The sequence below is a fragment of the Camarhynchus parvulus genome, chromosome 19, assembly GCF_901933205.1.
Source record: "Camarhynchus parvulus chromosome 19, STF_HiC, whole genome shotgun sequence".
NCBI lineage: Eukaryota > Metazoa > Chordata > Aves > Passeriformes > Thraupidae > Camarhynchus > Camarhynchus parvulus.
This window is the reverse complement of record NC_044589.1, coordinates 5,104,145-5,117,386: the sequence shown is the minus strand read 5'-3', so window position 1 is coordinate 5,117,386 and position 13,242 is coordinate 5,104,145. Positions and strand designations below refer to the sequence as shown.

Here is a 13,242-nt window from a genome sequence, read left to right as displayed (position 1 = left end):
TTTCTTTCCTCACCTCTTAAAAGAAATGGCTGAAACCAACAAAATTTCACGCCAGAAGCAGTTTTGTTTTTCCAAGGGGCAGTCTGGGGGTGGGTGGGGAGGGGGAAGCTTCAGCCACTGTTTCAGGAGCTGAGGAGAACCCAGTCCTCACCCAACTCCTCCCATTCTCAGACCCCAAACATCCAGTTCCCAGGCAGCAGAGCTCCTGAGCCCCACACCAGAGGCCAGCTGATTATCCCAGAACGTGGCAAAATAATTAAAGCCCCCTCCATTTCCCCTTGCTCATTTGTGCTCCTTCAGCCTCCCGCTCTCAGACCCCAAACATCCAGTGCAGGGAGTGCATCCAGACCAGCACCAAGGGTTCAGCCCCTCTCTGTGGCATTGCCACCAGCTCCCTGCAGCCTCCCTGTCCCCTCTTACCTGCAGGAGGTTCATAGGATGTCACAGACAGCACCGGCATCCTCGGAGTGGTCGCAGTTGTGGACGTCCCAGCGGATGTGGGAGCAGCGCAGCAGCGAGGGCTCGTGGCCCTTGCACTTGAGGTTGTCCAGGAAGATGTAGCCGGTTCCTTGGCCATAGTGTGCCTCCCCCCAGGCTGCCAGGGCGTGCCCACAGCCCAGCTGCCTGCACACCACCTTGGCATCCCGCAGGTCCCAGGCGTCGTCGCACACGGTGCCCCACTGGGACAGGTAGAACATCTCCACGCGCCCCTCGCAGCGGTGGCTGCCGTTCACCAGGCGCAGGGACCCTGGGGAGGGCAGGGGGTGAGGCAGCTCCTGCCTGTGCCCACCCCAGAGCTGTGCCCCACTCTCCCTGCCTGCCCTGGGGTCAGCCCAGAGCTCCCCCACTGCCTTTGCACCTGTCAGAGCTGGGGGTGACCCTCAGAACAGACAATCACCTCTGTTCCCACCTCTGCCCCTTTGGTCCATCACCTGCTCTCCCCACCCTGAGGTCCATCACTCAATGGTGCACCACCTCTGCCTGAACCAGCCTTGGGGGCACCAGGAGAGGCCATGACTTAACAGTGTCATCAGTTTTTCCCCCTCCCCGTGATGTCACCCTGTTTTTTTAAGATTTTCTAAGCCTTCTGACGTTGACATTCTTGTAGTGAACTTTCTCATGCACTTTCTGTAAATAACTCATTGTTTTGCATTCCTTTATGGAGGAGGAGAAAATTGATGGACTGTTGGTTTGTCCAGTGACACTAGAGAGGTGGCACTGTCATCCTCCAATCCACTGTCATTCTTGGAACACTATAAATGTTGGAGTCAGAAAATAAACTCCCCTTTTTTCCTCACCTTGAGAACAGCGGCGTGCGCTTGTCCTCTTTCGTGTCCTATAGCGACATCATGGGCTGTTCCAGACACTGCCAGATCTTGTGCCTCTGCCTGAGCCATTTATTTTTCCACCCTGTGCCAGTGTGGAGCATCCCCAGGGCTGGCACTGTGTCCCCAGGTGACACCCCAGTACTTACCCTCCTTGGGACGAGTTGCGGCCAACGTGGTGGTTGTAGCAGTGGCCTCTTGGAAATGATCTTCAGTGTCATCAGCACCTGGTGCAGTGGAGGAGAGGTGGGAAAAGTGACTCAAGGGACAGGGTCAGTCAGACCCCCCTAGCAGTGGTGTGGGATGGCCGCAGGGGTGTGGGGTGGGATGTGCAGCCACTCTGCACAAATGGGGACCACAGTGGGTGCCACACTCCAGCCATCACCCCCACCACAGCACCGACTGCCACTGCTCATTCTTCACCCCCAACCCCATTGGGGGAACCCCATTTCCCACGGCCAGCCTGAGCGCGGCCAAAATCCTCCCTACACCCATTGACTTTCCCACTGAGCTGGGCTTCATTGGAGACCTCCAGTCACCCTCTGTTCCAGATTGCAAGGCAAGATGTTTTCTATTACCATCTGTATGGCAGTTGTCTTCTGTCAAGTGGGCAGTTTGCCTTATCTCTCTCTTTGAGTGACCACAATCACTCCTCCCTGGGAGGGGACATCTGCTGATAAGAGCCATTGAATGTCACTGCATGACTGATAAGAACTACAGCATCCCATTGGGAGATGTGAGCCCAGAGGGAGGAGCCAAGCATTCCTACATGGATATAATCTTGAAGTTCTGGAACACCAGCACGGCTTTCTCCACTGGATTCCCCAGAGGAACAGCAGCTGCCTCTTCTTCCACTGGATCTTTGGAGGAAGAATACATCCTTCTCCAGGATCCCTGCTCCAGCAGAACCACCCCTGACACTCCAGGAGGGCTGAGCCACAATTCCAATTGGACTGCTACCAACACCCCACAGGGAGTCACGTTGGGTTCTGACTCTGTCAGTGTTGTTCTAGTGTACCGCATTGTTTACTTTATCATTTTATTTTCCTTCCCTATTAAAGAACTGTTATTTCCTGCTCCCATATTTTTTTGCCTGAGAGCCCCTTAATTTAAAATTTATAGCAGTTCGGAGGGGTGGGGAGGGTTTACATTCTCCATTTCAGGGGAGGCTCCTGCCTTCCTTAGCAGACTCCTCTCTTTCCAAACCAAGACACCCTCTCCCCCCTCTCTCACCTCGGCAGATGACCCCGGCGTCCTCGTGGTGGCCGCAGTTGTGCTGTCCCCAGCCCAGGTGGAAGCAGTCGGCCAGGCGCGCCTCGCCGCCGCCGCAGCCCACGTTGTCCAGCAGCACGGGCCCGCTGCCGTAGCCGAAGGAGCCCAGCACGGTGGCGGCCAGGGCGGTGCCGCAGCCCAGCTGCCGGCAAACCACCTGGGCGTCGGGGAAGTCCCAGTCGTCGTCGCACACGGTGCCCCAGGTGCCGCCGTGCCGCACCTCCACCCGCCCGCGGCAGCTCCCGTTGCCATTCGCCAGCCGCAAGCCGCCACCTGCGGGCCACGACCCGGGGGGACCAGGGCTCCGCAGGGTGTCCCCTGCTCACCCTCCAAAGGTATGGGGTGAGCCCTCGGTTTTTGGGGTAACCCCTGGGGGTCAGGGTGCAACACCCTGGGGGTATGGGGCAAACCCCAGTGGGCATGGGGTGAGTCTCAGGGGTATGGGGTGACCCCTGGGGACACAGGTACACCCCCCCCGGGGATGTGGGGCAAACCCCTGGGGATGTGGGGTGAGCCCCGGTTTTTGGGGTAAGCCCTGGGGATGTGGGTGCAGCCCCCTGGGGATGTGGGGCAAACCCCTGTGGGCATGGGGTGAGTCTCTGGGGTATGGGATAACATCTGGAGAGCTCAGGGTGACCATGGGGATGTCAGCTGAGCCCCTGGGCACCCAGGGTGAGTCCTGGTGGTGTGGGGTGACACTGGGTACATGGGGTGATTCCCAAGCAGCACTGTGAGCATGAAGCAATCCCTGGAGATGTGGGATGAACCCTTGGGTGGGTGTCACGGGGTGAGCACCCTGTGGGCATGGAGTAAACCTTGGGGATGTGAGATAACTCCTGGGGCATGGATTGAGCACTTGGAACATGGGGTGACCTTTGGGGACATGGAAGGAGCCCTGGGGATGTGGAGTGACTCCCCCAGGGATGTGGAGCCCCAGCAGCAGCTGCACACTTACTTTCCTGCTCAATGGTCAGGAGCGTGGTGGTGACCACCTCGGTGGCCTGGGAGGGCTGGTCCCTGCTGTCTGTCACTGCTGAGACAAATGTGGGGACATGTGGGCATTGAGGGGTCCTGACCCAGCACCCACTGTCCCCGTTCCAGTCGGTGCCAGTGACCCCCAGCACCATGGCTGCCCCCTGCCATGGGCAGTGTCACCCCTCGAGCATCACCCAGGCATGGCAGAACCCCAGGGTGGCCAGGCTGGGTCACAAGAGGACACAGAGGGCACAGAGGACACAGCTTCACCCCCAGATGAGTGACTGCCAACCTCCTACCTGTGGCCGTGGCTGTGAGGGTCTCCTCGGAGTCCAGGGCCAGCGAGGTGGTGAATGATGTGATGGTGGATGTGTCCAGTCCTGTGGTGACACAGAGGGACAGAGGTGACACCTGGGAGATTTATCATCAGGATTCATTGCCATTTATGCTTCATTATCCCCTGCCCCTCTGAGAAAGGTCTGGGTGTGGTGGTGCTATTGAGGAGGTGCCAGAGGGGATGGGGATGTTTAGGCAGGAAAGGACCAGCCTGAAAAAATTGTCCCTTTTGTCCTACATCATCCCCTTTGTCCATTAACAGTGAGAAGGGGAAAGCACTGGCACTCACTGCTCCCGTCATTAGCCATGATAATGAGGGAATTCAGGGGGATTATTAAGACTATAAACAGTAATCAGTGAAGGATGGCAGGAATACATCATTTCAGGAGGGGAAGGGGAGGCAGGCCGGGCCTGGCACTGTGCCCAGCCCCTGGCAGCCTGTCCCTCCTTCCGGACACGGGCAGCTCATTTGCAGCCAGCAGAGCAGGGAAATGGCAGAGGGAAGGGGCAGGATAGCAGGTGCATTTCCCCTGCAAATCACCACCCTGGCCGTGCTCTGGGCTCTTGGTGTGGGGTTGCCATTCTGGAATACCACAATGAGGGTGGATGAGGAACAAGGATTCTCCCACAGCACAGAGCCCTGCCCAGCCTTGAGCATCTCAGCATTTCCGTGAGGCCATTTCTGCTTGGAGAACAGGCTGTCCCCTGGGTTTTTCCCCACCCTGAGGGCTGTGCCCTGCCTGGTACCTGCACAGATGACCCCGGCATCCTCGTGGTGGCCGCAGTTGTGGATGCCCCAGCCCAGGCTGTAGCAGGCGGACAGGAAGGGCTCGCTGCCGTCGCAGTTGACGTTGTCCAGGAGGATCCGTCCTGTTCCATAGCCGAAATAGGCATTGCTCTTGTAATCCAGGGCTTGCCCACAGCCCAGCTGCTTGCAGACCACGCTGGCATCGCTCAGGCCCCAGTCATCATCGCACACGGTGCCCCAGCTGCCGCGGTAGAAGATCTCCACGCGGCCCTGGCAGGTGTCGGGGCCGCTCACCAGGCGGATGCTGCCGTCACCTGGAGGTGGCAGCGCGCGAGGTGAGAGGGATGCGGTGTCCCCGAATGTGGCACAACGCTGCCACCGTGCCCGCGATGGCAAAGGAAATGAGTGAGAAAGAGAGGGGAAGGGATGAAGCTTTAGAGCAATGGGGCTCGGGAAGCTTGGGAATTTCTGGGATCTGGCCAGCACAATGATGGGGTTTGGGGGTCTGCAGCTCAGAGAGGCTTCAAGAGGGACAGCAGGTGACACTGCCCTCAGGCAGGATGTCCCCCTGCAGGCTGAGCAGCTTACTTTCCCCATCCTGTACCGAGGCTGTGAGGGTCCTGGTGGTCGGTCCTTCGCTGACTTGCGTGGGTGAGAACTCTGCAAAGGGAAGAGGAGAGGTGGCACCTGCTGCTGCTGCTCCACCTGGGAGATGGAGAGATCCCTCCCACCCCACTGCTCCAGGAGGGTCTGCACCAAACCAGCCCCAGCTGAAAATAGAGGGGTTTGCAGCTGCACCAGAACTCTCTGCCAATGCCTCCAGCCTCTCTTCTGCCCTCAGACCCAGCTCCCCTCCTCCTTTCCCTCTCCTCTCCAACAATGCCATGATTTAGTTCCCTGCTCAATCCACAACCTCTGTTCTCTGGTTGCTGTCGGTACAACCTACCACCAACCCAGCATCCCTGCCTTTCCATCCCTCCTTTTCCAAGCCCTGCTTCTGCAGGACGTGGGGATTCACAGAACAGCTGCTCCAGGTCTGCAGAGCCTCCCTTTCACAGCTCACTGGTGCCTGGCTGATGAGCAAACCTTGCACAGCGAGGGAGGAACGTGTGTGGGGTACATAAAGGTCCTCACAGAGCCGTTCCACTTTCACTTGCCAAGTTCAAACACTTTTCCACTGCTTTTCTCACCTTTAGGAACATCTCCTACTGAAAAGCTCAGCAGTTTAAAGAAACACAAGTCAAAAGGGGAAAGAGCAGTTGGGCAGCCACTGACTCAGAGACAGGAGCGTGGGTGGGCATGTGCTCCTTCCCCAGGGATTGTGGTGGAGAGGGCACAAAGTCCCTGATCTGGGAGTGACAAGGAACACAAAGCAGGCTGGTCACCTTATGGAGCACCAGCCTGTGGAGCTGGGAGGTGACCTGGATTGAGGAGAGGGGTGAGAGGAGAGGGCAGCAGATGTTTGGCTGATCCGGGTCAAGCTCTGAGATAAGACCCTTGGGCCCTGCAGCCCCCAAGTCTTGCCCTCCACAGTAACCCCGTGCTCTCCTTGCCCTCAAGGAACCCACCCTCATTACCATTGCACACCACAGCCACATCCTCATAGTGGTAGCAGTTGTGGATGCCCCAGCCGTGGCTCCAGCACTCGCTCAGGGCAGCCTCCGAGCCTTTGCAGTCCACGTTGTCCAGGAAGATGGGCCCGGTGCCCTGGCCGAAGGTCATGGCAGCTGGCAGGGTGATGGCATGGCCACAGCCCAGCTGGCGACACACCACGTTGGCATCCACCACGTCCCAGTCGTCGTCACACACGGTGCCCCAGGAGCCGTTGTAGAGGATCTCCAGGCGGCCCTGGCAGCGGCTGGGCCCGTTGGAGAGGCGGATCTCTGGGAGGAGGGCACAGAGAGCTCCCTCAGCAGGCCATGGGGAGCAGATCTACACCAAACTCCTCAGAGAAAATCATGAGGGTCTCCAGGCGGCCCTGGCAGCGGCTGGGCCCGCTGGAGAGGTGGATCTCTGGGAGGAGGGCAACACAGAGTTCCCTCAGCAGGCCATGGGGAGCAAATCTACAAACTCCTGCTCCTTAGAGAAAATCATGAGGATCTCCAGATAGCCCTGGCAGCGGCTGGGCCCTCTGGAGAGCCGGATCTCTGAGGGGAGGACACAGAGACCTCCCTCAGCAGGCCATGGGCAGCAAATCTACACCAAACTCCTTAGAGAAAATGATGAGATCTCCAGGCGGCCCTGGCAGCAGCTGGGCCCATTGGAGAGCCGGATCTCTGAGGGGAGGACACAGAGAGCTCCCTCAGTGAGCCATGGGCAGCAAATCTACACCAAACTCCTTAGAGAAAATCATGAGGATCTCCAGGCAGCCCTGGCAGCGGCTGGGCCCATTGGAGAGCCGGATCTCTGGGAGGAGGGCAACACAGAGCTCCCTCAGCAGGCAGCCTCCTCATGGGGAGCAAATCTACACCAAACTCCTGCTCCTTAGAGAAAATCTCTAAGGAAAATCTCTACATCAGTCTCCTGCTCCTTCTCTGTAGCACAAGGTTGTTACCATCTTATTGCAGGGGTTCCATGCTGTCGTCTCCTTATCACAAAAGTTTCACACCTTGGTGTTTCTCCTCAGAGCTCTGACTCTTTCTTCTTCACAAAGCAGCCGACTGACTCCAGTTCCCTTCTCAACCACCCACCCCTCTCTTTTATTCCACTCTTCTTCTCACTGGTTACGGCTGTGGCCTGTTCAAGTCAGGCCTGCTCCTAATCTTTGATAATTGGCCCAGCTGCAACTCCTTAGGGGAAAGATTACTTTCTGCACTATCTTTATTTTCTTATATTCTATCCCCCTACACAAGGTTTGGTGCTGCCCTGCTGGTGGGACACGGGCTCCCCTCCATCTGCTGGCAACAGTGGCTGTGGAGACACAGCATGTCTCAGCCCAGGAATGAGATCCACCATCACCAAGGCCACGCTGGATGGGGCTTTGGACAGCCTGGCCTCATGGAAGCTGTTCCTGCCCATGCCAGGGTAGAGTGAGATGGTTTTTAAGGTCCCTTCCAACCCAAACCATTCTGTGGCTCTGTGGTGCTCCCATCATCTCCCTTCTGCTAACGGGCGCAAACCCAAGGGTGAAGGGAAAAGCAGACATGTGGCACCACATGTTGACTTGGTGACAAGTGACAAGATGCAATTAGTAAATTCTTATTAGCCTCAGTGAATGCATCCAGAGCTGGTGGGATGGATGGAGATGATCTCTCAGGCTGCTGGTGATGGGGAGCAGGCATGGAAGTGCCCAGGGTCCACCACATCAAGGGAATGATTTACTTGTGTGTGGTGCATGGCACAGGGACAGGGACTCAGCAGGAGGTGGAAAAATTCTCCTCTCAGGCTAATTAGCGGAATAGGGATAATAAAGAACCTTTATTTTCTTTCTGTAAAAGAAGTTTAGCTTCTTCTTGCTGCTTTTCATTCCAAACCAATATATCTCCTTTTTTAAATTCCCCAAATCCCATCTTTTTCCTAAAAAGTGCATTTTTCAACTACAAAACTTCCTGGAGAAAAGTGACTTTCAGAGAAGAGTCTCACCTGGGAATGGCAACATCTCGGGCTCAGAGGTGGTGCCTGCAAGGGAGAAGAGGAAGGATCAGATCTCAGAAAGGAGGAGGTGCAGCTTGGAGAGTGATGGCAGCAGGGATGGGATGGGATGGGATGGGACGGGATGGGATGGGGGTGGTGGGGACTGGCAAGACCCAGCAGCCCTTGGCTCCTTCCCTTTCCTGCAAAGTCTTGGAGTTTGTAGGGGAAAAAAATGAACAAACTTCCCCAGGGCATCACTTCATCTACTTCATAGGTGGGGAAACTGAGGCAGCACATGAGCGACTGTGACTCTGGCGGGATGTGAAGCACAAGGTGACATGTGTGACCCTAATGGGCCCAATGGCTAGCAGAAGCCACTCCTTTCTTGGGCCAGGTCTTGGGGACCTTTTTGTCCATCCCTGGCCCCGTTGCTGCCTTGCTGTGGGCCCTGGGCAGCTCCTGCATCTTCCTGCCCCATCACCCCCATGGAAAACTTGTTTGGTGAGATGGGAACAAGGAAAATCAACCCTGCCCAGCTTGAGAAACCCACTGGAGATCTCCCGATGGAAGATGCTGCACCCTGGGTGCATTTTCATTGGTGTTTTTCTTTTATTTCCCCAACAAAATCCACTTTTTGGAAGCTCCATAATTACATGCAAGTACCAACACACCCTCTGATGGGGAGCAGCCACCTTAGGGGGTGAACCCCATCCAGAGGGAGGGAAACCTCATCCAGAGGGAGGTGAACACTGGAAGGATGCAGGATATGTCCTCATCTATGGACCTTCCTCCCACTGCTGGGCATTATTTGGGCACAAAATCCCTCTCAATTCCACTGCTGAGTGATGTGGGATCCTCCCTGGAATGGATCACGGAGAGCTCCAGCTTTTCCAGGAGGTCACAGCACCAGGATCATGATGCCCTGGGGGATGGTGGATGGGCATGAGCAGCTGGACCTCAGTGGATATCCCAGTCCACAAGCATTTGTCTGATGCTGGAGCCCAGCACAGATCTCCTCGGGCATCTGAGGTGTCCTGGGCTTGAGGGTCTGGCTGCACAACCCTCGCCCATGGCTGACACCTTCCAAAATCCTTCCAAACCTAGTGGATGGGTGTCGCAGACATCTTTTATGGAAAATCTTTTCTTTAAGATTTCTTTCCTCCTGAGAAGCTGAGAGGCCTCAGGAACAAAATGTAAACATTGATTATCTGCTGCTGTGGAATGCAACAGGTGGATCTGTGATTGACCCATGTTGGATGTTTCTAATTAATGGCCAATCACAGCCCAGCTGGCTCAGACAGAGAGCCCAAGCCACAAACTTTTATCATTCTTTCCTATTCTATTCTTAGCTAGCCTTCTGATGAAACCTTTTCTTATATTCTTTTAGTATAGTTTTAATGTAATATATATAATAAAATAATAAATGAAGCCTTCTGAAACATGGAGTCAGATCCTCATCTCTTCCCTCACCCAAGAACTCCTGTGAACACAGGAGTCACAGATGGGGGGGTTTGGAAGGAGATAAATTTTAAGGCCTCTTCCAACCCAACCCATTCCATGATTCTGTGATGCCTCCATGCTAATTACAGCACCCGAGGGCTGATCAACACCTCTGGTGCCTCTGTGGCCTCTTTTCCTCCCACTACCTCAGCCCAGCCCTGTCCTGCCTCACCCTCAGCCCACCAGCAGTGGCGTGGAGGTCAGTCCCAGCTGCTCTGGGGTGGATGTCACCACTGTGAGAAGCAGGGTGAGCCTGGGGGGACAGTGGAGAAAATGAGCCCACCTCCCTTTTCCTTGCCAGGATGTTGCCTGGGAGACCGTGAAGTCAGCCACAAATCAAGGCTGTCAAAGAAAGACCTGGAAGCCCCAGGAGGAAGGAGAATAAGGCAAATGTCTTGCTGTATCCATGACTTAGCAGGGATGCTGGGGTGAACATCAGCAGCCAGGGAGCTCCAGCGTGGTCAGTGCTCCTGCCCTGCCCAGCTGGAGCAGGCATGGAAAGGGATGCTGTGATTCCAGCAAGGATTGGGGATTAAACAGGTGAGACCACGGCAGCAGAGAGGTTCTGCAGGAGAGGACAGGGAAGGATAGAGCAGCCCCGAGGGCTGGACAACAGGGTAGAGGTAATTCAGCTCACCCCTGCACCAAAAGTGGGGAGATGTGTGGGTTTCTAGGAAGAGTGTTTGATCCTGGCTTGTATTGATTTTTAACACCTAGTCCACTCCAGTGCCAAAAAAACAGTGGATAAAAAGGACATTGATAAATATTCATCTCCCTTTGAGTCAAAATCAAAGCTCTGAAATATTCATTTAAGAGCATCCTCCAGCAAAGTCAGGAGAGATCTGAAAAGAATATGCCTGGTGTGTCTACAATAATAAGGAACTGTCTTTTTGAGGAGAGATAGATCCCTCCATGTTTCTGTGATCCAGCTTCACAAAGCCAAAGAAAAAGGGAAACTACTCGAGTAAACAAAACCACCAAACCGGAGGACAAATGGCCCTTCGTTAGCGACTAATCTGTGCCCATTAAGGAGGAGAACCAGGAGAGCCAGGCGGTGCAGGGGGCAGGGACAGAGCCACCAGGGTCCTCACACCCACCAGGGCCCCCCTACCCAGAGTGTGAGTGCGGATGCTGCCACAGCATCCTCAGGGGGAAGGGAAGCAGCAGCAGAGGGGGTGGGAAGGTAAAACCTGATTTAACTCAGTTAGGATGTCTGAGTACATCTGAATTCCCGGTTTTCCCGCTGGCTGTGCCTTGGTGGGTTTGTTGAGGTAGGAATTGTTCCCCACACCCGGCTGTAATGATACGGATAGAGTCACACTGGGATCACCTCGCTGCCACAGCACTGGTGTGGATGCACCTTCCAGAGCAGGAATGGCTTTTCCCAGGTCTATTGAAAAGCTTCCTGGCTGCACAGTGCCTGCCAGGAGTGAGTAGAGCGCGTTGTTCTCAGGGGATGGGTGTCGTAGACATCTTTTATGAAAAATCCTTTCCTTAGGATTTTTCCTCCTGAGAAGCTCAAAGGCCTCAGGAACAAAATGTAAACATTGATTATCTGCTGCTGTGGAATGCAACAGGTGCATCTGTGATTGGCCCATGTTAGTTGTTTCTAATTAATGGCCAATCACAGCCCAGCTGGCTCGGACAGAGAGTCTGAGCCACAAACCTTTGTTATCATTCTTTGCTATTCTATTCTTAGCCAGCCTTCTGATGAAATCCTTTCTTCTATTCTTTTAGTATAGTTTTAATGTAATATATATCATAAAATAATAAATCAAGCCTTCTGAAACATGGAGTCAGATCCTCGTCTCTTCCCTCATCCTCGGACCCCTGTGAACACCATCACAGGATGGGTGCTCGTTCCACCCATTTCCTTGGCAGGGCTGGTCCCACAGGTCCCGGGGAGCAACTCCAGGAGCATCCCTTGGCCATCAGCATCTCCCCATGGATGCTGCCTGCTCCAGAGCCCAGAACTGCCCTGTCACCAGTGCTGGCAGCTGCCTGGCCCATTCCCCTGCCCATCCTGCGTGCTGGGCTTGCCATCACAGCCAGGTCACAGTGGGACATTAGAGCTGAACTTGTTCCCTCATCCCTGTGCACGCTCAGCGCTGTAGGGGACACCACAATAATCCTGTGCCTGGAGAAAATCTGCCCATAAATCTGATGGAGAGGGATCACGGGTGCTTAAAACCCCTCCCACTGCCCCGGGCAGGAGCTCACCGGTGGGGCTGAGGATGAGGAGGATGAGGAGTGTGGCTGGCATCAAGGAGAGAGGCAGCACCTCGGTGTCCGGACAGGGACCGAGTGTCATTGCTGCTGTCAGCCCCTCCTGCAGGCGAATTTCCAGCGGACACCTCCCTGAAACATGCAGACAGCAGTGTTAGTAGTGGTGGCCTGGAGAGCCTGTGGTCACCAAGGGCCATGCAGGACCTGTGAACATGTCACTCCTCAGTATTTCCAGGAGCAGTGACCAGAAGACACATGAAAATCGGGATTAATTGAGAAGAAGCAAATTTTTTTAAGTGGCAAGATGAAGCTGAAGGGCTGTATCCTACCTGCGAGATAAAACTCCCCAACAAGGAATGTCAGCGAAAATTAGGAAGAGATTCGGTATTTTAAGATCCCATTTCCCCCTCGCTGCCAAGGGGTGGATTCCCAGCCGGGTCTCACTCGCAGGCTCTCTGCGAGGGGGATGGTCCAGGATTCCTCTGCGATCCCAGACCCGCATCCCGCGCTCCCAGGGGCCGGGCTGGCAGCAGCGTGGCTGGGGGAGCAGTGCCACCGTGAGGATGCTCCCGCCACCGGGAGGATGCTCCCGCCACCGTGAGGATGCTCCCGCCACCGTGAGGACGCTCCCGCACACCGGCTCCAAAGCCGGGCTGTGAGGCTCAGCTCTGTCGCCGCATTTCTCTTCACAGAGAAAACCAAGGCACAATTCTTCCCAAGGATTTCTGAGATTCACATTCTCTGAACCTCAGAGAAAGGGAAAACGTAATTCCTATCATTTGCTGTGCCTGTGTTTGTGCTAAAGTAGAACGCAATGTGGAGATTGTTTACCCAGAGTGAGGATGTTTTGTTTCCTTGGCCTATCAGGGCCAAGTGTGTGTGTGTGAGGACTGTTGGCTGACAGTCATGAGATTCAGAGCAGTTGTGTGCAGAGTAGAGTGCTTGGCAGATTCAGCTTAGATGAAATATCTATAGTAGAGTATAATAAAGTAATTAATTAGCCTTCTGATATCCATGGAATCAGATGCATCATTCTCTCTCCCCTCATTGGAGTGGCCTTTGATTTACAATGTAGCTCAGCCAAGCCCTAAAATTAATCCCTGCAGCCCACACGGGCACACCAACTCCTGAAGGGACACACAACAACTGCTGCCACTTCAGGCATCTGCTGGTGGTCAGAAACTAGGGAAAGGTCATTGAAATCCACATTGAAATCAGTGACTAACCCCTCCTTCCCATGGAAACCCCTCATCCAGCCTCTTGCTGCTCCTGGTTGTCCCATGTGGA

The 13,242-nt window shown here is 55.0% G+C and overlaps 1 protein-coding gene across 1 annotated transcript; it reads right to left on the bottom strand.

The window, feature by feature from the left end:
- Positions 1-431: 431 nt before the first annotated feature.
- SSC4D (scavenger receptor cysteine rich family member with 4 domains) lies at positions 432-12,457 on the bottom strand. The gene is made up of 11 exons (XM_030962965.1): positions 12,400-12,457; positions 11,950-12,087; positions 8,239-8,274; positions 6,234-6,539; positions 5,245-5,316; positions 4,656-4,970; positions 3,872-3,952; positions 3,553-3,627; positions 2,559-2,870; positions 1,282-1,298; positions 432-809 (listed from the first exon to the last, which is right to left on the bottom strand). The coding sequence occupies exons 1-11, from the start codon at positions 12,455-12,457 to the stop codon at positions 432-434; spliced, it is 1,788 nt and encodes a 595-aa protein (XP_030818825.1).
- Between the last annotated feature and the right edge of the window lie 785 nt (positions 12,458-13,242).